The sequence below is a fragment of the Malaclemys terrapin genome, chromosome 1 (assembly GCF_027887155.1).
Source record: "Malaclemys terrapin pileata isolate rMalTer1 chromosome 1, rMalTer1.hap1, whole genome shotgun sequence".
Taxonomy (NCBI): Eukaryota; Metazoa; Chordata; order Testudines; family Emydidae; genus Malaclemys; species Malaclemys terrapin.
In genome coordinates this window covers 336,442,728-336,469,922 of record NC_071505.1, presented here as the reverse complement: position 1 = coordinate 336,469,922, position 27,195 = coordinate 336,442,728, and the positions used below count along the sequence as shown (strand labels likewise).

Below are 27,195 nucleotides of genomic sequence, written 5' to 3'. Positions count from 1 at the left end.
GCTCAAACCACTGAGCTATCCCTCCACCCAATGACTTGCCCAAGGTCACAGCTAGGCCTAGAACCCAGGCCTCAAAATTCCTAGTACAATGCATGACCTACTCATTCACACTTTCTCCCATCTTACAGCTCATTGCAAGTGAACATGAAGCATTCCTTAGGCCTGTATTTTCAAAAAGGGCCTCAATCCTTGGGTGTGCAACTTTAGACACTTTGAACCTGAAACCCCACAGCTCTCACTGACTTGCTGGAGTTGTGTGTGTTCAGAATCTGTGAGAATCAAGCCTTAGGGCAGCTCAAACAGAGGTACCCAGAAAGCAAGGCAACCAAAACTAATGGTGACAACTGAGAGTTCTGGCTAGCAGCCCCTACATTCTAGGGCTCTGTGTTAGTGTGATGATGTAACATTCGGCTCCATCACAGCCAATAACCCATGGCCAGGACAAGGAAACAGAGATGCAAGTGCAGCAGATCCTACAAACATGCTCAGATCACTATCTGCTCACTTGTAATAAGATCAGATCAGGTGGCCTAGTTCCCTGCTGTGTTGTAATTTACGGTTTGACTTGAAACAAACAAATAACCTAATCCAATAGCACATGATAGGCCCAAGACATGGACGACACAGCTGAGGACACTGCAGCTATAGAGCCAGAAATGGAGCACATGCTTAAGTGTCATTAACTTCAAAGTTCAATGCTTTGCTGAACTGGGGCTTACGTTCTTTGTTCCAAAGTCCTAAAATAATTTACATTATACCAGGAGCACTACTAATTCCAAAAGGGGAAGTGCATACGGGATTGGGGTGTGCACTGTAGGTAATTAAATTACATTTGTCACCTAGATACCACACCAATGAGCATATTAAAAATGCAGACAGGCATTATTATAGCATATAATTTGTATATTGTACCTTGTTATTACAGCAGTGCCTGAAAACCCCAATCAGGGATCAAGGCCCCATTGTGCTTGGTGCTGTATAGAGAAGGGCATGGAACCAGAGAGAGAGAGAGAGAAGGAAAAGCTACAGACCCTCCTCAAGGAGTTTACCGCCTAGGTGAGATGGATACCACTGCAGTGTAATTCTGGGAGAAGGTTCTAACCAAACATGGAAGCCAGCTCTGAATACCCCCGAGGGCAGCACTTTAACAAAGGTGCCAGAGAACGTATTTGAGCGAGACCTCGGTAGGGACTTTCGGCTTTTGTGCCAAAATTTCAATGGAATTTCTGTGCTCTGATTTCACTCCCTGTGCCCACGTGGACCATGAGGTTTTTATGATGCCAACTCGTGGCACTTGAATCATGGAGCTTGACAGTCAGTGAATCCTGAAAAGGAATCCATTCAGTTCCGCTGCGTGGGAAAAGCCAGCTAGAGATTTGCAAATAGATAGGGAGCCTCATGAGTTAAGAGTGCAATTTCCCCCACATGACATTGGATTTTTCAAATGAATGGAGTGCTGGAGAAAGTGACGACACTGGGGAATGAAGTCCTCTGGATAGAGAACAGGTACAGCATGGGTACCAGCACGATACATGCTTCTGCCACAACTCATTCAGCCACTGCACCAATGCAGTTCCTCCAGGAATGGCATCTCAAGGCGTTCTCAGAAGCCCTCTGGTTGTTTCTTACCTATACAGTGCCTCAATTCTGCCGTGGAGTGACAACCTCTAGAGTGAGGCAGTTTGTCTCAATCTCTGTTCAATCTTGGGGCTTCTTCACAGACCCTGCCTGTGTGGCTGCCAGTTAATTCCAGCTGCGGTGGGGGCTGTGTAACGCCCACTGATTCCTTTCACCCAGCCTAGTGGGTGGAGCCCTGGGCTAGACCCAGTGACTTAAAGAGCTCCATACACCCCATTGCCAGTCCCACCATGGTCTCAGTTAGTGTGGCTTTCATAATAATGCCACGTATTCATTGTCCAGTTGCTCCATGATGATTAAGAAGGGCCAGAAGCAGTAAAATCACTGTCCTACATCAGCAGAACTTAGTGGTGTTTGAAATCACAGGAATTCCACTGCTGCCCAGGAGCTCCCGTGTTCACCCAGTAAGCACCTCAATGCTCTACTGGGGCCCACTCATTGCTTCTTGCCTATGCAGGCATTGAAGTTCTCAAGCTGGGGAAAAGGGCTTTGGATAAGATGCATAAGGGAAGGAATTATCCTACCCAAACAAGTGAGACAGAGCCCCGAATGGAGAGGGAGGAATGATGCATTGGAAAGGCTGTACACTAGTTTCAAATTGCAGTGAGAATGTAGGAAGGTAAACTGGAGGCCTGGGATTTGGCTAGGTCATGAGAGATAACACCCCTATTCTGATCATGAGACTGTTGACAGCTAGAAATGATCAGAATTTTGGTTTGTCATCTCTTCTGTATGATAGTGCCTCCAGCAGCGTATCCCCAGAGGTATTGGTTTGGTACTGACTCACCACCAACTGAATCACTCTACTGCTTTGTAAAAAGAACAGGAGTACTTGTGGCACCTTAGGCCTGGTCTACACTGGAGGAAGAGGAATCGATCTAAGATATGCACCTTCAGCTACAAGAATAGCGTAGCTGAAGTCGACGTATCTTAGATCGACTTAGAATTACTTACTTCGCGTCCTCGCAGCGCGGGATCGACGGCCGCGGCTCCCCTGTCGACTTTGCTTCCGCCTCTCGCCGAGCTGGAGTTCAGCAGTCGACGGGAGAGCGATCGGGGATCGATTTATTGCATCTACACTACACGTGATAAATCGATCCCCGATAGATCGATCGCTACCCGCCAATCTGACGGGTAATGTAGATGTACCCTTAGAGACTAACAAATTTATTTGAGCATAAGCTTTCTTGGGCTACAGTCCACTTCTTCAGATGCATAGAATGGAACATATAGTAAGGAGATATATATACATACAGAACATGAAAAGGTGGAAGTAGCCATATCAACTCTAAGAGGCTAATTAATTGAGATGAGCAGGAGAAAAAAAACTTTTGTAGTAATAATCAAAATGGCCCATTTCAGACAGTTGACAAGAGGTGTGAGGATACTTAACATGGGGAAATAGATTCAACCTGTGTAATGACTCAGCCATTCCCAGTCTCTATTCAAGCCTAAATTAATGGTATCTAGTTTGCATATTAATTCAAGTTCAGCAGTTTCTCGTTGGAGTCTGTTTTTGAAGCTTTTCTGTTGTAAAATTGCCACCTTTAAGTCTGTTACTGAGTGACCAGGGAGGTTGAAGTGTTCTCCTACTGGTTTTTGAATGTTATGATTCCTGATGTCAGATTTGTGTCCATTTGTTCTTTTGCGTAGAGACTGTCCGGTTTGGCCAATGTACATGGCAGAGGGGCATTGATGGCACATGATGGCATATATCACATTGGTAGATGTGCAGGTGAACGAGCCCCTGATGGCGTGGCTGATGTGATTAGGTCCTATGATGGTGTCATTTGAATAAATATGTGGACAGAGTTGGCATCGGGCTTTGTTGCAAGGATAGGTTCCTGGGTTAGTATTTTTGTTGTGTGGTTGCTGTTGAATATTTGCTTCAGGTTGGGGGCTGTCTGTAAGCGAGGACTGGTCTGTTTCCCAAGATCTGTGAGAGTGAGGGATCATCCTTCAGGATAGGTTGTAGATCTTTGATGATGCGCTGGAGAGGTTTCAGTTGGGGGCTGAAGGTGATGGCTAGTGGCGTTCTGTTATTTTCTTTGTTGGGCCTGTCCTGTAATAAGTGACTTCTGGGTACTGCTTTGTGCGTGCTAGGTGGAAGGATACGGCCAGCTACTTTTGGGGGTAACCATCCTCTCCCCTTGCCCCTTCTAACACTTGCCTTGGGCCAGTCTCCTGCCTCTTGGTCCCAATTTAGCATCACTTTATGGTCACAACAAATATTTCTGCTCTTTGTTTTTCCTGATCCTTGTGGGTCAGCTATTCCCATCAATGGTCTCTTGCTCCTGGCTGCTAAGGGTATGTCCACACTGCAGCAGAGAAACAAAGCCACGGGCAGCAAGTCTCAGAGCCCAGGTCTACAGACTAAGGCTCACGCTATGGCACTAGAAATGGCAATGCAGATGTTGCGACTCGGGCTCTGAAACTCACCCCCTTCCCTGGGTTTCAAAGCCCAAGCTCCAGCCTGAGCGGGAACATCGTCACTGCTATTTTTAGAGCTGTAGAATGAGCCCAGCACTGCAGACCCGGGCTCGGAGACTTGCTGCCCTGGGTTTGTTTTTTTTAAAATGTAGACGTACCCTCAGCAGCTGTATGCCCCAATGGCAGCAGCAATGCATATAGGTTCATGCATAAGTTAAAGGACGATTTCCATCACACCCTGCTGCCAGCACACAGGTGTGAGGAGGTTTCAACTGACCACACCCTCCGCCCCAAACGCCATCCCTCTATTTGCAGTGCTGGGTGAACACAGCGTACCTCATTGCCCCGCACCCTTGAAACAAGAGGAGAATCAAAGCAGCAGAGGGATTTATATGCAAGTTACACATCTCTGGCTCTATGTCAGTTGAGTCCATTTCCCATCCCCTGCCTAAAGGCTGGAACAATCAGCCGTGTCACATGGTGGGAAAGAAGAAGGGGGTTGGTTAGACAGGAGTCTGGACTGGAGATGGCAGAAAAATAGAATGAAAAAGAAAGAGAGATGGAGGCAGCCCTGGGACAAGTGAGGCACCCCTTGTAATCGCTGTGCAAAGAAAAGTTTGGCCACCCTCACTATATATGACATATATCAAGTTAGGAGGGTGGAATCTCTCTGGCCATATTTTAAATCCATTCCACATGCAAATACTTAGCCTGCCAAATACAGCTCACATCTGCAGGATCGCGTGTTTTTGTGCTGGGGGCTGGACAGTCCATGCACCAGCCCCATGCCACGAAGAAAGGTCGTGGGAAAAAGCATAAGGAATTGTTGCGCAGAAACTCCACAGCCTGTCGGCTCAGCATCCCGGTGTACTACAGTCGTGAATACAGCAGTGTGTGGGGGGAAGGGGGAAAGAAACGGTGTGTGAGAGAAAGAAAATGGAGATGAGAGAGAGTCTATGTTTGCTTCTCATTTAAAAGCAAAAATCCAGTTCTGCTCTCCCTGTGTCCTGCCCTTTCCCATTGGCGCTGGAGCAGAAAGGACTCCACTCAGCCTTCTGGTCCAGCGAGTTAAGAGACATGTGGGTGTGGTTGGGAAACGAGTGGGTGGACGCGCTGAAAGCTGTGAGAATTCAAAGGTGTTTCAAAGCACCGGGATTCAAACTGTGCTATCAAAGGGCCTCCCTCCCACGAGAGCCCGGCTCTGCTTCCTACCTGTTCATCCAAAAACCTGAGACTTCCCACCAACGCTTGGGAGAATTTTCTACCGGAAAATCATTTCCTCCCCTGCTTTTCAAATCTATGTAAATAGATCTCCTCCCCTCCCCCTTCCCAATACCCAAGCTCTCAGCTCTGCTTTACAAAACACAGCATCCATATACTACAGGGACACATGTTTTTGTGCTCATTTGAGCTAAACCTCCTCCACAAATTTCCCTTTTGCCAAATGTTTTTGGGTAGGAACTTTGGAAAAATAAACTCCCCCAGCTCAGCTGGGAAAGGGAAGGCGTCAGAAGCGATCCGGAGCTCGGACAAGCTTTGCCTTCCCTTTTGGAAGTGCCTTTAAATCCCCTCTGAAATGCGTGCCGACTTCTGTAGGGGACTTACTGGAAACAAGCGTCTATTGTATCCAGTCGATATTTAAAGGCTTCTCTGCAGCTTGACATGGGAGAATATAAATCCAGGCTTAAAGGACATCGGTGGCTTCCTCTTTGCCTGCCGGGGAAGGGGGAGCAGCAGCCCTTTTATCTTCTAAGTCAGTGGTATCAGCTTGCGTCACTGTGCCAGAATTATTACCAATGGTCATGAGACGCACCAGATTGACAGCTCTGGAAACACAAGCATCCTCCGTTTACTCACAGAGTAGGTATAGCTAGGGCTCCGTGTCTGTCACGGAGGTCGTGGAAGTCACGGGTTCCGTGGCTTTCTGCAACCTCCGTGACTTCTGCAGCGCCTGGTGTGGCTGACCCCAGGGCCGGCTGCTCAAGTGGCCCAGGAGACAGCCATACCAGGTGCTCTTGGAGTAGCTGGCCCCAGGGACCGCCCACGCAGCGACCAATGCAGCTGGCCCTGGAGATCCCCTGAGCAGCAGTCCCAGGGCAGCTGGAGCAGCGGTGGGGGGGGGGGGGTGGCCAGTCCCAGGGGACGGCTGGAACAGCCGCTGCTTGGCGGTCCCTGGTAGCTGGTGCCACTGCCCCCTCACCCCCCCGGCAGCGACCCTTTGGCACTCCTGAGCAGCAGGCCCCCCTTGGATTCCCCCCCCCCCAGCAGCTCACCAGCCCACCCCCCAGCAGCAATCCCCCCCGCCCCCGGCTAAGATTTTGTTTGGGGTATTTATGGTATAAGTCATGGACAGGTCATGGGGCCGTGAATTTTTGTTCATTATCCATGACTTTTACTAAAAGTACCCGTGATTAAATCGTAGCTGTGGGTATAGCACAGGCAGAAGCGCACACTTGCCCAGTGGGTTTCAGCCATGCCCTAGGAGTCGTTAGAGCTAGAGTGTGCATCTCCTGGGGGAATTATGGTCAACTCGGGCAAGGCACCCCAGCATGGCAAAAACTCATCTGCTCCATACTCACAATAAGCTATTGAGGTCCACCCTGTAGTGATATTCGTGTTATGGGCACCCACCAATTCCTTATAGGCACCAGGGATGAAGTGTGTCTTGAGAAGACATTTGGAAGAGGAGAGAGTGGTGGCATTATTAGTTCACAGAAGCCTCAACATCAGGGGCAGCATGGGAGAAAGCCCAAGGCTGCTATAGTTGCCTGCACACTAAGAGACAGGAGAGGATATATAGGGGTAGGCAGAGCTAAGACAGCCTGGGTGGGGCAAACAAGAATGGTTGCACCTGGAGAGTCAGGATTGTCCAACAGTTGGGGCCCTATTTTAGGACGTAGGAGACCTGGGATCAAGTCCCTGCTCTACCACTATCTTCCTGTGTGACCTAGGACAACTTATTTGGTTGCTGTGCCTCAGTTATCCCATCTGTAAAATAGGGATAATTATACTGTACTTTCCTTGGTAATGGGCTCTGTGGTTCCTGGATGAAATTTGCTATGTACCTGCTAATTAATAACAATGAATATATAAAAAGAACAGGAGTACTTGTGGCACCTTAGAGACTAACAAATTTATTAGAGCATAAGCTTTCATGGACTACAGCCCACTTCTTCGGATGCATATAGAGTGGAATATATATTGAGGAGATATATATACACACATACAGAGAGCATGAACAGGTGGGAGTTGTCTTACCAACTCTGAGAGGCCAATTAAGTAAGAGGAAAAAAAACTTTTGAAGTGATAATCAAGATAGCCCAGTACAGACAGTTTGTTAGTCTCTAAGGTGCCACAAGTACTCCTGTTCTTTTTGCGGATACAGACTAACACGGCTGCTACTCTGAAACCAATGAATATATAACACAACAGATCCTGAAAGGACACATCTTAAATAAATAAGCAAACAGCAGCGGCAGAAGGAGAATAGAAATTGAATCAAAAACACTGATTAATAAGTTGAGGTCAAGCTAGATGATCTAATGGGCACTTCTAAAACTGTATGAATATCTCACTCAGATATCCTCACCCAGCAAGCATGAATGTGTTTGTAACACATGGAAATCTAAGAGGTGCTGCCATGTTAGGAATCAGAGTAATTTGTTATGTAATTAGAAGTAATTCAGAACTGTCCTGATCCACCAGCTCACCAGCTCTCAGCTGACTATCAGAAACAACAAGAGTTCATTTTTTGCTTTTAACTTAAAACATAGAAGGTGAAATTCACCCCTGTGCATTGAGTCAGCGTGAGGCTTAGACGCCACTTACATCCCACTTATGTTCTGAAAATAAGGCTGACGTGGGACCAAGTGGTGAATTTCATCCAGACTGCACAGGCTGGGGAACTGTAAATTTTTCCCTCCACACATACCCCATGAAGATTAACATTTGTGAGCCATCGCTTGGAAATGATTCCCATGCAACACAATGCACATCAATCACACCCACAAACAGTGGAGCCGGGGTTAGAACCTCAAGCAGATATTGATTAAACATATTTCCAGATTGCAAGTCTGCAAAGCAGGCACTCATAATGTCAAAAATAAATCCTTAAAGGCCATCTCAGTGACTCCCAACCGTCCAACACGGCCCTCTGGCTAAGACTACTGTCTGTTGTTGTCTGCTCTGTTATTTCTTTCCATTCTCCAATTCAGAATTTGGGACAACATGTATGTTTTGCGCTAATTAACTATTGACTGGGGATTTCACTTAGGAGCATGTACAGCCTTTTCTACATTCAGTGCTGTCTGTGTTTGTGTCCGTTCCTTTTTACTGATGGATTCTTTCAGTTACCTTTGTGCATCTTCTGCCGTTGAACAAAATTACTTAATGCAACAATAAAACAAGTCCCACCTTAGCCTTGTGTCATGTTGGATACCTGTAAAGTTGCCATCTAGCCTGAATTTCCTGGGCCAGTCTTGAATTTCAGGGGGCTGTCTGGAGAACATCGAGAGCTGGCCTTCTCCCTGCTGTACATCCCATGAAATCCCCATGGATGTTGTAAGTCAGGGTGGATTTGGCCCACTTGCAGGAGGAAATCAGAAATGACAATTTATTTGGCACAGCCCAATGACATTGCATCAATACGGGAGGACATTTGTTGTTATTTCCACAGTGTTGTAGGAGGACATGGTGATTTCTATGGAGAATTATGCAAAAACAACATGAAAAGAAGTCTCTACTCTGGAGAACTTGATGTATATATAGGTCCAGTAGATGTAACTGTTGCGTGGGCACTATAGCTGGCAGGGAGTATGGAGCACATAGGTTTTGGGAAAAGATTTTAAGGAGACAGGCATGCAGCAATTCTCAAAAAAGGGCCATATTTTTGGAGTTTAAGATATCCAGCCTACAAACCCCCACATCAAACATCATTTGAAAGCTAATTTTATGTATGTTTAGATGAGATTGGATGTGGAGCTGTTGCATGGTGACATAAGCCTGTAGGTGAGGTGAAACAATAGCACCCGAAATGCAAGTGTCACATTTTGCAGTTCCAGAACGCTGCAACAAGACTATGAGTACAGTTTTTACTGTTTAGGTTAATTTCAACATCTTAATGTGGTGTTTATTGGTCAAAGCTGCCAACCAACAATATTTTAACAGATTTTTATTGGTTTTGTATGGGCACATATTTTTTTCCCCTCAGAAATGATGAAGCTGTTTAGCACGTGGCAAAAATGGCAAATATCAACATTTTGCAATATTAGCATGAAATGTTTTCACATTGCAAATTCTTACTTATCAAGGTGTCTCACAAGCAATTATAATAGTTTTCTATATTTTCAGTTGATATTTGCTGACCAGGTCAGTCTCATACTGAAAGTTGCATGCCCATAGTTTATACTGCATGTGAATTCCTTATCCATTTGTAAGCTTTTGTACATACAATGGTAACATCTAGTCTGCCTGGTAGGTTTTAATTTGTAATTGTCTATGCATGCAGTACTTGCCTTTGAAATATTTTAGAAACTAGCTTTTTAATTCAATTACACAGACAGGTCAATATTAGTGTTAAATATAACAATACACTGCTTCATACTGGGTTTCAATCAAAGTGCTCTCTAAAAATGGCAAATTTGATACTAACATATAGATCTAATCTATATCTACTTTACCACAAGTCTATATATTGCACTAAATGAAAAATGGTGATAGTGCGGCTAACAATATACTTTGGGAATTTTACTTTGGGGAAGTTACAATATATGAAGACAGAAGATGTAAAGCTTACATCAAAGAGAAAAAAACTTTCCACAAACTCTGAAAAATGGATTATTTGTTTAAAAAAAAACCAAAAGAATGGAAAATTATCAAAATCCACCACTGCTAGACAGAACTCTGTGATTCTGTCAGCAGATGCAATGAGTGATTAATTGAATTGGCGGTGACTGGATGAGTTTTCTCATTTAGATGATGTGCTACCAGTGCTCTAATAGGGGTTGCTTTCAGAATTACACAAGCAAGTCAAATTTGGCACATGTCAGAGTTGTACTGAACCCAGGAAAGAAAACAGGTTCTGAATCTGATCAGAGTTCATCATGCAGACCAGCCAAAGACTCAAAGGACAAAAGTGGGATTGTAGGACTGACCAGAAAGAAGCCAGCCCTTGTCTGATGGACGCTCACAAGATGTATCCTGAGTGACTATGCAACAGTTATGAGAGAAAGAGGTGGCTTAACAAGAAGTAGTGGAGATAAAAGTCCACAAACAAGTCTTTGCCTCTGCATGGACACGGGATGAAGAACGTGTTACAGCTCTTGCCAGCCATGTCATCAACAATAAGGCAAACCCATTTGACTCAATCACGACGAGAGGTGCGTGTCAACATATCTACTGGACTGCATGTAACATCAGATTTACAGGAGACTCCACTGAAAATAGCAGATGTTAGTGAAGAACAATGGAGAGATCTGTGAGGGATGCCTTTGATTTTGAAGAGACACATAACTTCCTCAGCTCAGTGAAGAAATCCAGCATCAAAACATTTGCTGTCATGGCCAAGAAGACCCAATTTAAGTTTGGTCAGGGAGGGACAATCACAGCAGCTATCCATCCAGAACCTGTCCATCCATCCACAGAGCCCCAGCCTTATCAAGATGCAGAGATGATGTTTCAATGGTAACTGTTCTTAATCACCCAAGAGGACCTGCACCTCTGTTCCATCAGCATGGAAAAGGGACAATGAGAAGAACAGACAAAGCTGAATTAGGGGGATCAGCTGGAAGATCAAGAATCCATGAGCTAAGGGCATGCAACAAAGAAACCACTCTGTACATCAGAGATGCCATGGCCGTCACACAAATGAAGGCTGGTGACAAATTCCACACATTAAATGGATTGGTTGCTGAGTACTTAAGGCAGGTCCTAAAAGGATTTGACAAAGCTAATTCTGTAACTGAAGTCTTTGATGGATATGACAACAGTAACTGTGAAAACTGCAGAGACAGCGCTGGAAAGGATCTAAGGTTGGATGCAAGAAATACCAGGTGATTGATGGATACTTTTTGCCTCCATGGGAAAAGTTTCTAACTGTGGCATCCAATATGCAGTCACTTGTAAAATTCCTCTGTGAATATATGGTTCAAAATGCACCTGAGTAAAGGAGCGTATCCAACACAAACTCTCCTTGCGGAAGACTTTTTCAGTGGTGAAGTAGCAAAGTCCATCACGATTAGAGGTGTTGAAGAAACCCAAAACTAGTACAGTTCTCAAGAGGAAGCTACACAAGGAGGCTTCTGAATGCTGTGTGTGCCAATATGGCTTTTGAGTCTCTTGGTGTCAAAGGAACCATAGTGATTAGGTCATTTGATACAGATGTTTGGGTCCTTGCTGATCACTTACTTTTAAATAATGGAACACACAGATAACACGTGGATTGAAACAGGCAATATTAGCAGCACCAACAAGCATTGCTTCATACTCATGCATGCAATTTGTGACGCACTCACTCCTGACTTCTGCAACATACTTCTTGCTGTATGCTGGTTAACAGCCTGTGTCTCTGGGCCATCCCGATTTGGTATTGGGGAGAAATCTGTGTTTAATGTTGACAAAACAAAGGGAGCTTACTGCTCCAGAGAGCTTGCCAAACTGGGAGAGAGTGATGGACAAGCTGCAATTTCTGCAGCTAGGAAGTTGGTAGCAGTGCTGTATGACTGGAGTGAGAAAGAAAAGGAGACCACCGAGACCCGAATTGCTTGTACCTCAATCTAGCCATAAGAAAGAACAAACACTGGCCAAATTCCCACCATATGAGGACAGTTTTGAAGAGGAGGTAAAATAGTCATCTTGGCAAACAACGATTTGGAGGTCTTTGCATATAGGTAAACCAGATATTGGATCACCATAGCAACACGGATGATGGAAAATGGAGGATGATGAACTATTTCCTGTATTCCTCAAGGGCCCAATCACATCTGAGTCCTACAAGACCTTATTTGTGCCTGTACCAGTAGGGTCACTGCACAGTCCAACTATGTCTGGAGTCAGAACAATCTTCCCTGCACAGAACTGTGTACATGCCAAGACAATGAAGACTGTGGTAACCCAGGCACTTTTGACAGAGATCATAAGGAAGAACAAAATGATAATGATGTTGACTAGAAATGTCACCAGTCTTATTACATTTCAATCATAACTGTACAAATTTATTATTAGATTTTATTTTACCCTTTGGATTGTTATGATGCTTTAAGATCAGAAAGAAATCCAAACTGATGCCTTGAAATAATACATGGAGTCATTAAACTAACAGAAACTAATGCAAATATTTCAAAGTGGTCATTTTAATGTGTTGATGGTATAATTGTTTATCCCTGTTTCTATGGTAACAACACCACTTGACAGCTCCACATCGTACTTCATCTTAAAGCAGACATAATAAGCTTTCAAATGATGTATGATGTGCCTATGTGTAGAGAGGGTAAGTTAAAGTGACTGAGTCAGTGTCTGCCACTTGCCTACAAGGGAAAGCTTTTTCCTTTCCCAAAGAAAAGATGACCAATGTTAAAGGCAGCAACACAACCATCAAGTCCCCATGACTTTAGCCCAAAATTTACAAGACTTCCTAATTAAACAGTGATGCTCTTGATTTCATTAGTTAATATTACTGTCATAGGGCCAGATGCTGAGCCTGCTTCTATACTTGCATCAAGCCCAAAATATTTCCATGGGTGGGTGGCAGATAGGTGACAGATCCCACACTAGGTGACTGCATCCACATGCACCGCGGAGATGGCCTTCTCAGCTATTCTTTTGTATAGCAACCTGGGGGTAGGAAGGAAATGGATTTAGGACCCTGGGACAATTGCTCAGCAGGGGTGTAAGTTTGTGACCCTCCAGTGACTTCAATGGAGCTAAGCCAGTTTATAGCAGCTGAGGACCCAAACCACAACCCTGTTTCCAGACACCCTGAATTTAGGGCAATTCATACCTGGATCTGAATGTCATGCTAGAGCATCTCTTTAACCTGTATAAGCCACTCGTGGTAAAAGACAGGCACGGCTATAATTAAAGAATCACATCAATGGACCAAAGCCCAATGTCTTGGCCCGTGTTTTACCTGGCCCTTGTTAGGCACCTCAGAAATACCAAATTGCAAAACTCTCATTGACTTCAGTGGGAGCTCTGCCTGAATAAGTCCTTCAGTACCTGGCCTGATATTTGCAGAACACTAGAGAAGCACAAGAAAGACAAGCAATGTTTGTTTTGTTTTAAGATGATCACGGAGAAGTCAACCAAGGATAATCCCTGTGGGACTTGCTACTGTTGGAATAATTGTGTCTACATTCCACAGCGAGACTGGCTGTGGGTGGCATCTTGAGCTACCGCAGAGGAGACTGGGCAGACTTTGTTTGCATTGGCACCAAAGGGAGATTTTCTTTCAGAGAACTAAAAAAAAACAAATAAATAGCCCCCCACCCCCAACCTTCCCTTATAGCCTGAAGATGTAATATTTTACCAAAGCTCACAAGGCCTAGAAAACAAAACAGATAGATCCAAATGGCAGGAAAAATGCTGCTCAGAGCAGAGCAGATAACTGAAAGTTAGGAAAACGCTGGAAGGTATTCTTTGTTCCTGTACTTCTATCACTAACATGGATCTTTGGAATGCAGACGTAATGGCAAAGGAGGAGTAGAGAACACCTACAGTATCATGGTGAATACTGGGAGGGGCGTCAGACGGAGAAGCCATTCGGAGTGGAAGGATGGTCTTGAGGTTAAGGCACTAGACAAAGACTTAGCAAATGTGGATTCAGTTCCCAGCTCTGGCACAGACCGAGGCCTGGTCTACGCTACAGGTCTATGCTCTTGTATCTGTCACTCACGGGTGTGAAATATCCACACCCCTGAGCGATGCATTTATACCGACCTAGCCCCTCCCCCTCTCCCTCCCCTCCCCCCCGTGTAGGCAGGACTAGGGAGAGCTCCTCCCGCCGACACAGCTACCGCCTCTCGGGGGAGGTGGATTAACTGTGCTGACTGGAGAAGCTCTCCCATGGGTGTAGCAGTGTCTTCACTAAAGCGCGGCACCAGTGCAGCTGTGCAACCTTAGCACTGTATATGAAGACAAGTGTGTGACCTCGGGTTAGTCATTTAAGCTGTAAAATGTGGATAATAATCCTTTCGTCTGTCTCACCTATATGGTTTGTAAAGTCTTTGGGCGGCAGCTGTTTCTGACTAAGCAGATGCGCAGTCAGGCACTGATTTAGGTCGGGGCCTCTACGTGATAATGCAGTATAAGTAACAGAACTGTTAAACACCATTCTGTGCTACTAGCACAACATACCCTGCAGTGAACTAGTGTGGAGACCTGTAAAGCAACTACACTTCCCAGACCCCAGCAGGTAAAATACAATAATCTTCTGACCTTGAACCTCTTAGCAGTGTGTTTTTTTCACACCAGGAAATTTGGATTCCTGATGACAAGAGTGTGAAAACTAAAACTAGGACATGAACCATACAGGAGACGAGAAATGGAAGGCCAAGCACATTAAAAAAAAACCAGGAAACAAAATGGAAGACAGCCTACACAGAGTGAGAATTAGAGAATGATTCTCCTTTCCTTCTGAGCACAGAACCCACTGCCTTTAGAATCACCTGAGAGAGGCACAACTTCTGATTAAAGGCTCTCAGACACAGTAGAACGGTCCCAGTCCCAGTCAGACAGCCTCTGTGCTGTTGAGGAGAATGAAAGTCTCAGGGAAGAAGAACATCCAACTGGAGCAAAGGGAAACAATCCCATAGTCGGGACCAGGGTGGGCTCCAAGTTTTTTGCCACCCCACGCAAAAAAAATTTCCCGCGCGCCCCCCCTGCCCCGCCCTGCCCCAACTCTGCCTCTTCCCCGCCCCATTCCAACCCCTTCCCCAAATCCCTGGCCGCACCTCCTTCCCAGGGCATGCCGCATTTCCCCTCCTATCCCTTCCTCCCAGACTTGCCTGGGAGGGAGCGGGGAGAAGCGGAGTGGTGGCGCGCTTGGGGGAGCAAGTGGCAGTGGAGCAGAGGTGAGCTGGGGTGGTGGGAGCGGTTCCTCTGCCCCCCCCCGGTTACTGCCTGTGGCCTTCCCCACGCCCCCCACCACCACAGCTCACCTCCACTCAGGGCCGGCTCCCGTTTTTTTGCGCCCCAAGCAAAAAAAAAAAAAAAAAGGAGCCAAAGTGCTGCCCCTTGGAAAGTGCCGCCCCAAGCACATGCCTGGAGCGCTGGTGCCTAGAGCCGGCCCTGGTTGGGACCCTCCTTCCAGATGATGCCGTGGTAACTTCTCACACTGAGGATACCTCTCCGGGGGAGAGAACTCCAGTTATTAGGAAGAGACAGGTATTTCTAATGATCAAATTGCCCATTACTAACATAGATAGCTGGGTTTGTGATGACCGGGAGAACTGCATGGTGACTTGCCTGCCTAGTGCAAAGGTTGCGGATCTCTCGAGACATCTAGATAGACTTCGAGATAGAGATTCTTTATGTCCTAGTAAGGAGGAAAGGATGGAAGATGATAAAATACAGGTAGGATCTGATGAGAAAGAGTCAAATGAAAAAAAAGTCTCATTCAATTACATCATGTAATGGCAGACAGCTAAAAAGTGACAAATTTTTAAAGTGCTTATATACAAATGCTAGAAGTCTAAATAATAAGATGGGTGAACTAGAGTGCCTCGTATTAAATGAGGATATTGATATAATAGGCATCACAGAAACTTGGTGGAATGAGGATAATCAATGGGACACAGTAATATCAAGGTAAAAATATATTGGAAGGTCAGAACAAGTTGTGCTGATGAGGGAATGGCACTGTATGTGAAAGAAAGTGTAGAATCCAATGAAGCAAAAATCTTAAATGAACCAAACTGTACCATAGAATCTCTCTGGATAGTAATTCCATGCTCGAATAATAAGAATATACCAGTAGGGATATATTACTGACCACCTGACCAGGACGGTGATAGTGACTGTGAAATGCTCAGGGAGATTAGAGAGGCTATTAAAATAAAAAACTCAATAATAATGGGGGATTTCAACTATCCCTATATTGACTGAGTACATGTCACCTCAGGACGAGATGCAGAAATAAAGTTTCTTGACACCTTAAATGACAGCTTCTTGGAGCAGCTAGTCCTGAAACCCACAAGAGGAGAGGCAAGCCTTGATTTAGTCCTAAGTGGAGCACAGGATCAGGTCCAAGAGGTGAATATAGCTGGACCGCTTGGTAATAGTGACCATAATATAATTAAATTTAACATCCCTGTGGCAGGGAAAACACGACAAAGGCCCAACATTGTAGCATTTAATTTCAGAAAGGGGAACGACACAAAAATGAGGAGGTTAAACAGAAATTAAACGGTACAGCGCAAAAAGTGAAATCCCTGCAAGCTGCATGGAAACTCTTTAAAGACACCATAATAGAGACTCAACTTAAATGTATACCCCAAATTAAAAAAACATAGTAAGAGAACCAAAAAACAGCCACCGTGGCTAAACAGCAAAGTAAGAGAAGCAGTGAGAGGCAAAAAGGCATCCTTTAAAAAGTGGAAGTTAAAGCCTAGTGAGGAAAATAGAAAGGAGCTTAAACTCTGGCAAATGAAGTGTAAAAATATAATTAGGAAGGCCAAAAAAGAATTTGAAGAAGAGCTAGCCAACGACTCAAAAAGAAATAGCAATTTTTTTTTAAATACATCAGAAGCAGGAAGCTGCTAAACAACCAGTGAGGCCATCAAATCCTTAAAAAATGGGAAAGCTCCTGGCAAGGATAACTTGAATGCAGAATTGTCCAAGGTAAATCCTGAGTTAGCAATATCTATCTTGGCCCCTCTATTTACATCAGTCCGGGAAAGGGAAAAAGTACCAGATGAGTGGACCAAAGGGATTATAGTGAAGATACCAAAGAAAGGAACTCTCAGTGATTGTAATAACTGGTGTGGTATCACGCTTCTATCTGTGCCAAGCAAAGCATTGTGTAAGATCATAGTCCAGTGTATATCAGAGGCAATTGATAGCGTTCTCGGAAAAGAGCAAGCCGGTTTTCAGAACGGGCGTGGATGCATAGACCAGATCTTCACTCTACGAAACATATTAGAACAATGCTTAAAATGCAATGGCAACTCTACATAAATGTCATAGACTTTGAGAAGGCTTTTGATAGCATTCACAGGACCAGCCTATGGCGCTTTCTGCGGGCATATGGAAACCCTTTCTGTATAATCAACATCATCAAAAGCTTCTATTTCAACTTTACAGGCAGTGTTGATCACAGTAAGCTCAGTTTTGAAGTCAAAACAGGAGTACGTCAGGGGTATGTCATGTGTGCAATCCTCTTCAACGTTGCCATTGACTGGGTAATGCAGCGTACAACAGAAGACATGCTAAGAGACATTAAATGGACACTCTTCTCATCCCTTGAAGACCTGGACTTTGCAGATGATCTCACTCTCTTATCACATACCCCACACCATATACAAGAAAAAACAACTCGACTCAATGCATTCAGCTAGCAAATTGGACTGAAAATCAACCACAATAAGACAAATATCATGACCTTTAATATTGCCTCACCATCACCAGTACGGATGGAGGATTATGTTGTCACCAATGTAGAAACATTCACATACTTGGGCAGCACCATCAGCCAGGACAGTGAAACAAGCCAGGATATCTGGAACAAAATCAATAAAGCCAGGAACACCTTCAGGAGCTTAAATACAGTCTGGAAATCATCAACATACAAAACAAAACTCAAGATTTATCAAAGCTGCCTACTTTCAACACTACTTTATCGTGCAGAATGCTGGGGAATGAGAAAGTATGACATGTCCAAACGATCTTCATTCCATACAACCTGCCTCAGAAAAATCCTCTGCATCTTTTGGCCCAGAACAATCTCAAACCAAGATCTATTGACACAGTGCAGCCAAAAGGATCTGAGCACAATCATTGCCAGGAGGCATTGGAGATGGATTGGCCATGTGCTTCGGATCGAAACTGATTTCATCACCAGAGTAGCAACAAGATGGACACCTGAAGGCAAGTGAAAACGAGGCCGCCCGAAAACAACATGGCGAAAAGCTGTGGAAGATGAGCTGAAAAACCTGGGGCACAGCTGGGGAACCATTGAAAGACTTGCCAAAAACAGACAAGAGTGGAGAAGTTTCATCGCTGTCCTAAATGCCAGAGGTGTAATGGGAACATGATGATGAAGCCTGACTTCAGTATCAGGCAAATTGGTTGAAACTATAGTAAAGAACAAAACTGTCATACACATAGAGGAACATAATTTGTTGGGGAAAAGTCAATATGGTTTTTGTAAAGGGAAATCATGCCTCACCAATCTACTAAAATTCTTTGAGGGGGTCAACAAGGATGTGGATATAGTGTATTTAGATTTTCTGAAAGCCTTTGACAAGGTCCCTCACCATAGGTTCTTAAGCAAAGTAAGCTGTCATGGGATAAGAGGGAAGGTCTCTCCTGGATCAGTAACTGGTTAAAAGATAGGAAACAAAGGGTAGGGATAAATGGTCAGTTTTCAGAATGGAGAGCGGTAAATAGTGGTGTCCCCCAGGGGTCTGTACTGGGACCAGTAGCATTCAACATATTCATAACTGATCTGGAAAAAGGGGTAAACAATGAGGTGGCAAAATTTGCAGACAATACAAAACTACTCAAGATAGTTAAGTCCCAGGCAGACTGCAAAGAAGTACAAAAGGATTTCTCAAAACTGGGTGATTGGCAACAAAATGGCAGATGAAATACAATGTTGATAAATGCAAAGTAATGCACATTGAAAAATATAATCCCAACTATACATATAAAATGATGGCGTCTAAATTAGCTGTTACCAATCAAGAAAGAGATCTTGGAGTCATTGTGGATACTTCTCTGAAAACATCCACTCAATGTGAGCGGCAGTCAAAAAAAGGAACAGAATGTTGGGAATCATTAAGAAAGGGATAAATAATAAGACAGAAAATGTCATATTGCCTCTGTATAAATCCCTGGTATGCCCACATCTTGAATACTGCATGCAGAATTGGTCGCCCCATCTCAAAAAAGATATACTGGAATTGGAAAAGATTCAGAAAAGGCAACAAAAATGATTAAGGGTATTTGGAATGGCTGCCTTATGAAGAGAGATTAATAAGACTGGGACTTTTCAGCTTGAAAAATAGATGACTAAGGGGGGATATGATTGAGATCTATAAAATCATGACTGGTGTGGACAAAGTAAATAAGGAAGTGTTATTTACTCTCTCTCATAACACAAGTACTAGGGGTCACCAAATGAAAGTAATAGGCAGCAGGTTTAAAACAAACAAAAGCAAGTATTTTTTCACACAATGCACAGTCAACCTGTGGAACTCCTTGCCAGAGGATGTTGTGAAGGCCAAGACTATAACAGGGTTCAAAAAAAGAACTAGATAAGTTCATGGGGGATAAGGTCCATCACTAGCTATTAGCCAGGATGGGCAGGGATGGTGTCCCTAGCCTCTGTTTGCCAGAAGCTGGGAATGGGCGACAAGGAACGGATCACCGTTTGATGATTACCTGTTCTGTTCATTCGCTCTGGGGCACCTGGCATTGGCTATTGTGGGAAGACAGGATACTGGGCTAGATAGACCTTTGGTCTGACCCAGTATGGCTGTTCTTATGTTCTTGGTTTGGGGTCCTCTCAAATGGGGGGCCTGGAGCAAACTGCCCCTCCCCCCCCCGCCACTTCCTGGACATCCCTGCTAACATGCCAGAAGTTATTTAAAGGCAGCAAGTCAAATTTACATTCAGGAAGTGATAGCAGCAGCTTTGCAACAGATGTGGACCTGAGACACAAGAGTTTGGTTCAGGTCCAAACTTTCCAGACATTTGGTGGGTGTTTGGAGTTGGAACACCGGTTGTTGTTTCATCCACTAAAGAAATAGGATTTAACCTTGAAGACCAGACTCAGATCATAAAGTTCAGGGGCATTTGCATGTTGCCTTTTGGTTCAAAACTCTCTAAGTGGTAGGATAAAAATGTATGGGTATCTCATGTTACATCAGCACCACCACTAGGGATAGGTCAACCAATAAAGCACAAAACCACCTGAAACACAAATCAAAGCCTTTTTGAGGTTTAAATAAGTTCTGTTGGCTGCTTTTCTATCATTATTTTTCATTTACAAATGCTTCAGTGGTCTAGGAAATGCCCCAATTCTATGAGAGAGGCCGTTAGGACAGTAATTCCAGCCCAGCAGGAAATAATAGAAATCTCATAGGAGAGGTATTTCCATGAGAGCTGCTCAGTTTTGGGTAGGCTGGATAAGCTTCCAAACATGTATTATCATTTGTATTTCATAGCCTGTAAAGAAGCCCCATTGTGCTAGGTGCTGTGCAGACACGTAGCAAGAGACAGTCCTTTCACGGTCGAAGGGTGGTAGGGGAAAACAGAGGCACAGAAAGGCAAAGTGACTTGCTCAAGGCCACATCAGTGGCAGAACCAGGAGTAGAATCCAGGTTTCCTGACTCCCAGACAGCTGCCCTGAAAACTAGACCATGCCACCTCTTATAATGAGTTAGTTTGACCTCAGACTCCAGGTTTTCTGTTGGTCACCCCTGTCAAGTTATTGACTTGAACTGGGACCGTATAGAACATGGCTGCAACTAAGGTCCTGTAGTGGCACCAAATCTTGTAGAAAGGGGTCAAATGAAGTGTCGAAGACAAGGTTATGGTTTGCTAGTTATGATTATGCTGTCTAGATGTGTGTATCAATTTTGTAGTTGAAGTTATGAATATCTATACTGTCTGTATTTCAAACTGATGCTATGCTTCTGGGTGACATCCCAGACAAGTTGGTGTTAGCTCTGCCTAGCCTGCTTGATGGCCCATTAAGGACCATCAGCTATACAATTGACCCATCAAGAGAAGGCAGATACGCCTTGTAACTCAGCAAAGTATGCAGGGACTTGCCCATGTGACTCCAGATGCCATTTTGCTGTAATTTTCCACAGTAAGAACAAAGAGGTGTTCTTACACCTGGAAAAGACTATAAAAGGCTAATGCTTCATCTTGTCTTCAATCCTGCTTCTTACCTCTGGAGGGACTTTGCTACAAATGGAAGCTCTATACAAAGGACTGATGACCCATCCCAGCTGTGGATGTACTCGAGACTTGATTTGAACCTGCAGTTTATTCTGTCACTGCTACAAGCCTGAACCAAGAACTTTGCCATTACTATATGTAATTGATTCAATTTAACCAATTCTAGCTCTCATCTATATCTTTTTCCTTTTGTGAATAAACCTTTAGATTTTAGATTCTAAAGAATTGGCAACAGAGTGATTTTTCGGTAAGATCTGATTTGGATATTGACCTGGGTCTGGGGCTTGGTCCTTTGGGATCGGGAGAACCTTTTTTCTTTTATTGGGGTATTGGTTTTCATAACCATCTGTCCCCATAACGAGTGGCACTGGTGGTGATACTGGAAAACTGGAGTGTCTAAGGGAATTGCTTGTGTGACTTGTGGTTAGCCAGTGGGGTGAGACCAAAGTCCTCTTTGTCTGGCTGGTTTGGTTGGCCTTGGAGGTGGAAGAACCCCAGCCTTGGGCTGGAACTGCCCTGTTTTAAGCAATTTGTCCTGAATTGGCACTCTCAGTTGGGTCCCACCAGAACCAGCATCGTTACAGCCCCTCACTAAATTGACAAGCGACCAGGTGTGTTGTGGCATCAGACATCCACGTGATTTGTGTGCTGTGAGGAATGACGCTGCCAACATTAAGTAACACTCATGTAAAGGGCTTTGGGAGAAGAGTCTGTGTTGTTATAGATATGTACAATGCCTGACCCAATAAGGCCCCTCTGGGCATTACTGCAATTTCAATAACAATCATAGAAATGTAGGACTGGAAGGGGCCTCAATGGGTCATCCAGTCTAGGCCCCTGCACGGAGGCAGGACTAAGTATTATCTACCATGGCTGACCGGTGTTCGTCTAACCTGCTCTTAAAAACCTCCAAATCTCCAATGACAGAAATTCCACAACCTCTCTATGTAACTTGTTCCAGTACTGTATTTAACTACCTTGACCGTTAGGAAGTTTTTGCTAATGTCTACCCTAAATTGCCTTCGCTGCAATTTAAAAACCATTGCTTCTTGTCCTATCCTCGGTGGATAAGGAGAACAATTTATCACCTTCCTCTTTATAACAACCTCTTATGTACTTGAAAACTGTTATCAGCCCCCCCCCCCCCCCCCACACACACACACACACACACTCATTCTTCTCTTCTCCAATCAATGTATGTTTTTTCCAATGAGTGCATCCAAGATAAGGGTATTACACTTACCATCAAGTACACGTCATCTTGGAACACCTAAGGGCAAATGGGTGAATGAGTCCCAATCCATATTGCTATACTGGATTGATCAGCCAATCTCCTTCCTTCCTTTGTAATGCCCATTTTATAAAGGCAAAACAATGCACATCCCATAACTTACTCCATCACACTCTTAATGGCAGGACTTAACATCTATTAGAATCCTTAGTCACAATGGAAATGTATTGACAACCACAAACCTACAGTAAATTACCTTAACAGCCTCGAACGGTTGCTCTAATGGCCAAAACATCGTCGTCAACTACCAAGCTACCATACAAATATATTCATCCCTATTCTACAGTGTTCTGGATATCCCTGCACTGAAACAGAGCGGCAGCAGATTTACTTTTGTTAGGCAGCTAAATTGAGGCTTCTTCTGTCTCAAGCAAAACACACATGCAGCGCAGCACGCGGAATCTTGGACTGGCCCCCCTCCGCTGACATGCCCCATGTGGCAGCAGCCCAGCACTATACTGAGCACTCTGGTGCCAGCTGCTCCGCTTTCCCCCTCCTTTCCCATGTATGATGGACTTTCCAGTCATCATATTTTCCTCTTTGGCAACCAGACTGAAATCTTTAAACACACACACTAGGCCAAATTCATTCCTGGCACTACCCCCCTTGACTTCAATGAAGCTACACTAGGGTGAATTTGGCTCATAAAACTTTAACTTTTTCCGATACAGGACCGCAGGATGGATCATTCCAGGACAGACATTAGAAGGATTGGATGAAGGTTAGGCTTGTGGCTAAGGCAATGAACGAAGCTTGAAGAAATCTGGGGTTAAATTCCTGGCTATGTTATAAACTTCCTGGGCAAGTCATTCAATCTCCCTATGCCTCAGTTCACCAGCTGCAAAATGGGGATAAGAAGTTGTTATCAATTGCAGAAGCTCTCCTTGAAAGGAACAGGGCAGGTCAACACCTCTCAGAGGTATCGTAGCAGGTTTTCTGCAGATGGCACTGCTTCCGTTTATGCTTCGTTCACATTTTTGAAGTTCTCTCTGCAACCATAAGTGCTAGAAACATAATATTTTCTTTAAATGACAGGTCAGTTTTTGGATCACCATCCTGCAGCAAGAGGGGCCCAGATAATAACTACCTAACCCATGGCGCCAGAGTAAATTTGGTAGGTATTTGTACAATGCTATGGTGACAGGAATACCTAGGTAGAGAGATGAGTATTAATGACACATGTAGCTGGAGAAGGAGGACAGAGAGAAACAGTAAAAAAAAAATCCAGTCTTTGCTGTAACGCTTTGTATAGAGGGTGGTGTGGGAGGGGAAACAGAGACAGAGGACTAGCCATCCCATTTACTAGTCATAACAAATGAAGCCAAGGGATATGCTAAGGTCTCTCAATCAATGCATTTAAAAGATGTGATATCATTGGACTTTTTGGTTTGTTTAAATAGAGAACTCCGGAGATTATCAGAGAAAGGCTGAAGAGAAATAATAGGGGTAGAGTTTGGGGCTGGGAAGCTGAGATCATTGACTCAGAATAGGAAAACATCATGTTATGGTAAATGGCTAGGGAGAGAAAAATGTAGCAGGATTAAATAGTGGCTAGGTGTGCACATTAAATAACAGAGTCATATCATACAGGGATGGGAACTCAGGATCCCACTGCAAGGGGAGGGTAAGAAGGGACAACAGTGTAAAAGGAGAGCATTAGGATCTTCTTAGCATTATTACTTAAGCGCTGAACAGGTGCTTGCCCTGCGTAGTAGTTTGCATGCAAAGGAGACAATCTTGCCAAACATGCGAGAAGTCACTTTCCTGTAGATGCATGTGGAGGAGGGGGGAGAGAGAAAGGAGGAGTATAGCAAGGGGAGAAATGCCTAATTTCTAGCTGCCAAACCAGGATAGTTATTCTCTGGTGGATTCTGGAATCCAGCCTGATCAGGGCGTCCCAATCAGGAGCTGTATTTCTCTTTGCTAATTAAATACTTGCTGAGGATGAAAGACAGCGTTATCGGGCAATGGGGCAATCTTTTATGAGAATAGCCTGAGGAGCCAACTTACTACACTGGGAAAAAGGGATTAGAAACATGCTGGCTTTTGGGCCTTGGTTTCCCCATTCCCATGCGCATACTCTCCCAGACACATACAGGGTGGATTAGAGGGTGAAAGGCAAACGTCTGACATAAAGGGTCAGTAATGTAGGTGAGGCTGACAAAGCTCTGGAGGGTGATCAATTCGCCCTGCTCAGAGGGAGAGTAATCAGTTATTTCATTTAGTGTTTTGTTATATAAATACACACACACCTCTTGGGGAGGGGAGTGAGGGAGGGGAAAAACACACAAAAAGCCCCTCCTCTGTCTTTTGGCCCCGCCCCTGCACTCTGACCAAAGGCAGAATCCAGTCTGGGTTGAAATCAAGAGTCAATGCTGTCGAAGAGGCATAATGTAAAGTAGAAAGTCATAAGCCTGTTGCACTTAGGTTTTCCTTTCCAGGAAAGTTCCTGCAAGAGGGCAGACCCATTGCTCAATCAACCTCACTGGGCACTTTACTATTAACCTCATGAGCAACCACAGAATGGGCCTGTTTAGATATGAGGCAAAGAGAAAACCAGGTCTTTGGTAACAAGTTTGTGACATCCGCAGCATTGATGGCTGCAACCCTGCCATCACCATCCTTGGCTGGGAGTTTGTCAATTCATAAACGTGGCTGCTGATTACTTGCATGGGAGACTTCCAGGGCGGTACTTTACAAAGGATCCTGCAGTACTAGTGATCCAACAGATAGTGCTCTTTCTTTTAAGAGTGTTGGACCAACATCCTGGCATGCTAAGGAGCACTGAGACATCTTTTGGGCAAAACTGACATTCTGGTCACATGTGGCCATTAAAGATCCCATGGTTAGAGCTGGTCAGAGAATGAATTTCCTTCCCCCATCCCACACCCTCACAGAAAATTTCAACTTTTCAGTGAAAAATTAATAAATAACACCCCCGCCCACCAATTTCTGTCTGAAACTTGAAAATTTAAATTCAGAAATGCTGCCATGGTGCGTCATGGGATTTGTAGTTTGAGTGACTCATCCCCCTTATTCTCTTTTGTGGGGTAGGCTACCTGGCTGGACTACTTCTTCCTCCCTTCTTGTTGAGCCGCCAAAGTGCCTCATGGGAGCTGTAGTATGGCTGGGAACCCAGACCCTAGAGAATGGGGGCATGAGGCCTCCAAACTACGACTCCCATGAGACAGTGTGACAGCATTTCTGAATCAGCATTTTTTGGTTTATCAAGGAAAGTGTAAATTTTCCTGTGAAAACAGACACTTTCTGTGAAAAATCTCATTTAGCCAAAAAGCCAATTTTCTGTAGACAGACAGTTTTGACAGAAAAATTTTGACCAGCCATACCTATAGTATTGTTTGTGTGTGTAAAGGTGGTGAGTAAACTCTGGTGGCCTGTCTGAATTGCAGTTGAGTTGGAGTTGGTGGCGGAACACCAAGGAGGAGATGGGAGCGTATAAACTTCCCAGCAATTGAACATGAGATGTGTCAAACCTGCTTATCTCTCTCAGCCTCAGCTAGGGTTGCCAACTTTGGTTGGATGAAATCCTGGAGGTTTCATCACATGACATTATATTTAATGAAAAAGATTATTTTTTAATTCCAGGAGACTCCAGGACAATCCTGGAGGGTTGGCAACCCTAGGCATCCAGGAGAGCCTGGTCCTGCAGTTAGTGGGAGTTCCGGAGACACAGAAAAATGCAAGGACAGACTTTACAGCTTTTTATTACAAGGGCTAAATCTCTAGGGACTCCAATTCTGGGTGGTGCTGAATCAGCCAAATCCCATTAGGAGTTGAGGGTGCTTATCACCTCACAGGAATGGTCCCAAGTTAGCTTTCTTAACTACTGTGAGTTTAAAAAGGGCTATGGATGAAGCACGACTGAAATCTACTCCCTGAGGAAGGAAGGAAGGAAGGATGTCACATGGGCTCAGTGAAAATATTCCATACATCTTTACAAGTTAGCCATGAACTATATGACATTCCAAGTGGCCCCATAAACATCCTATTTATAACATTTCTTTTTTAAAAGTGTTTTCATCCTGCTTCCCTCACCTCTCCTGTCTGACTGTGGCACAGGACATCACATCATCTAACTACTAGCTGGGTTCTGGTTTCCACATGTCCAGACTTCAAAATATGGTAGCAAGTCAGCAGCCATGTAGGACTATTATGGTTGCCACAGCATAGCAGCCACTCAGAACTCCATGGTGGCAGCCGGGATCAAACCCAGCTTTTCCTGATCCAACAGCACACGACCAGATCACTTCAATAAAAGGAAACTAGCTGCCGGCAGTACAGAGGCTATGACCCACAGCTAAACAGTTCTGATTCTGTCCAGTAGAGGGCAGTAGTTTACATGCCAAAAACTACCTCCATGTATTTACAATAGTGTTGTAGGTCCTCAAAACACTGTACAGAAATGTTTATTTTTAGGAATGAATTCATTGCTCATGCTAGGTCATATTCACAACTGACAATAGATTAATCATGTTATATTAAAGTCATTGTGTGTGAAACAGGTTTGTTTTATTTAATAAGATAAATGGATATGTATACAATAGAAGCCACATCATGAAGTCTCTTTTTATATACCAAAGAACAGAATGAGACTGCAGCTGCAGTTGCAAACAGCCTTCCTCTACATTCAGCTCCATCTTCAAATCCCACTGCTGCTGCAGGGTCTTCCAGCCCTGGACCCTTATACATCA

At 44.3% G+C, this 27,195-nt stretch overlaps 1 protein-coding gene across 3 annotated transcripts in view; it reads right to left on the bottom strand.

The window, feature by feature from the left end:
- GAB2 (GRB2 associated binding protein 2) overlaps window positions 1-27,195 on the bottom strand; it is a 196,624-nt gene that overhangs the window by 153,099 nt on the left and 16,330 nt on the right. The window contains exon 1 of one of the 3 annotated variants that reach the window (XM_054015775.1): window positions 17,680-17,731. The exons of the other annotated variants lie outside the window; for them this stretch is intronic. Within the exon in view, the coding sequence (XP_053871750.1) occupies window positions 17,680-17,682 (3 nt within the window). The 5' untranslated portion in view covers window positions 17,683-17,731. Of the gene's footprint in view, window positions 1-17,679; window positions 17,732-27,195 lie in introns of those variants that run through there. 3 annotated transcript variants of the gene reach the window in all.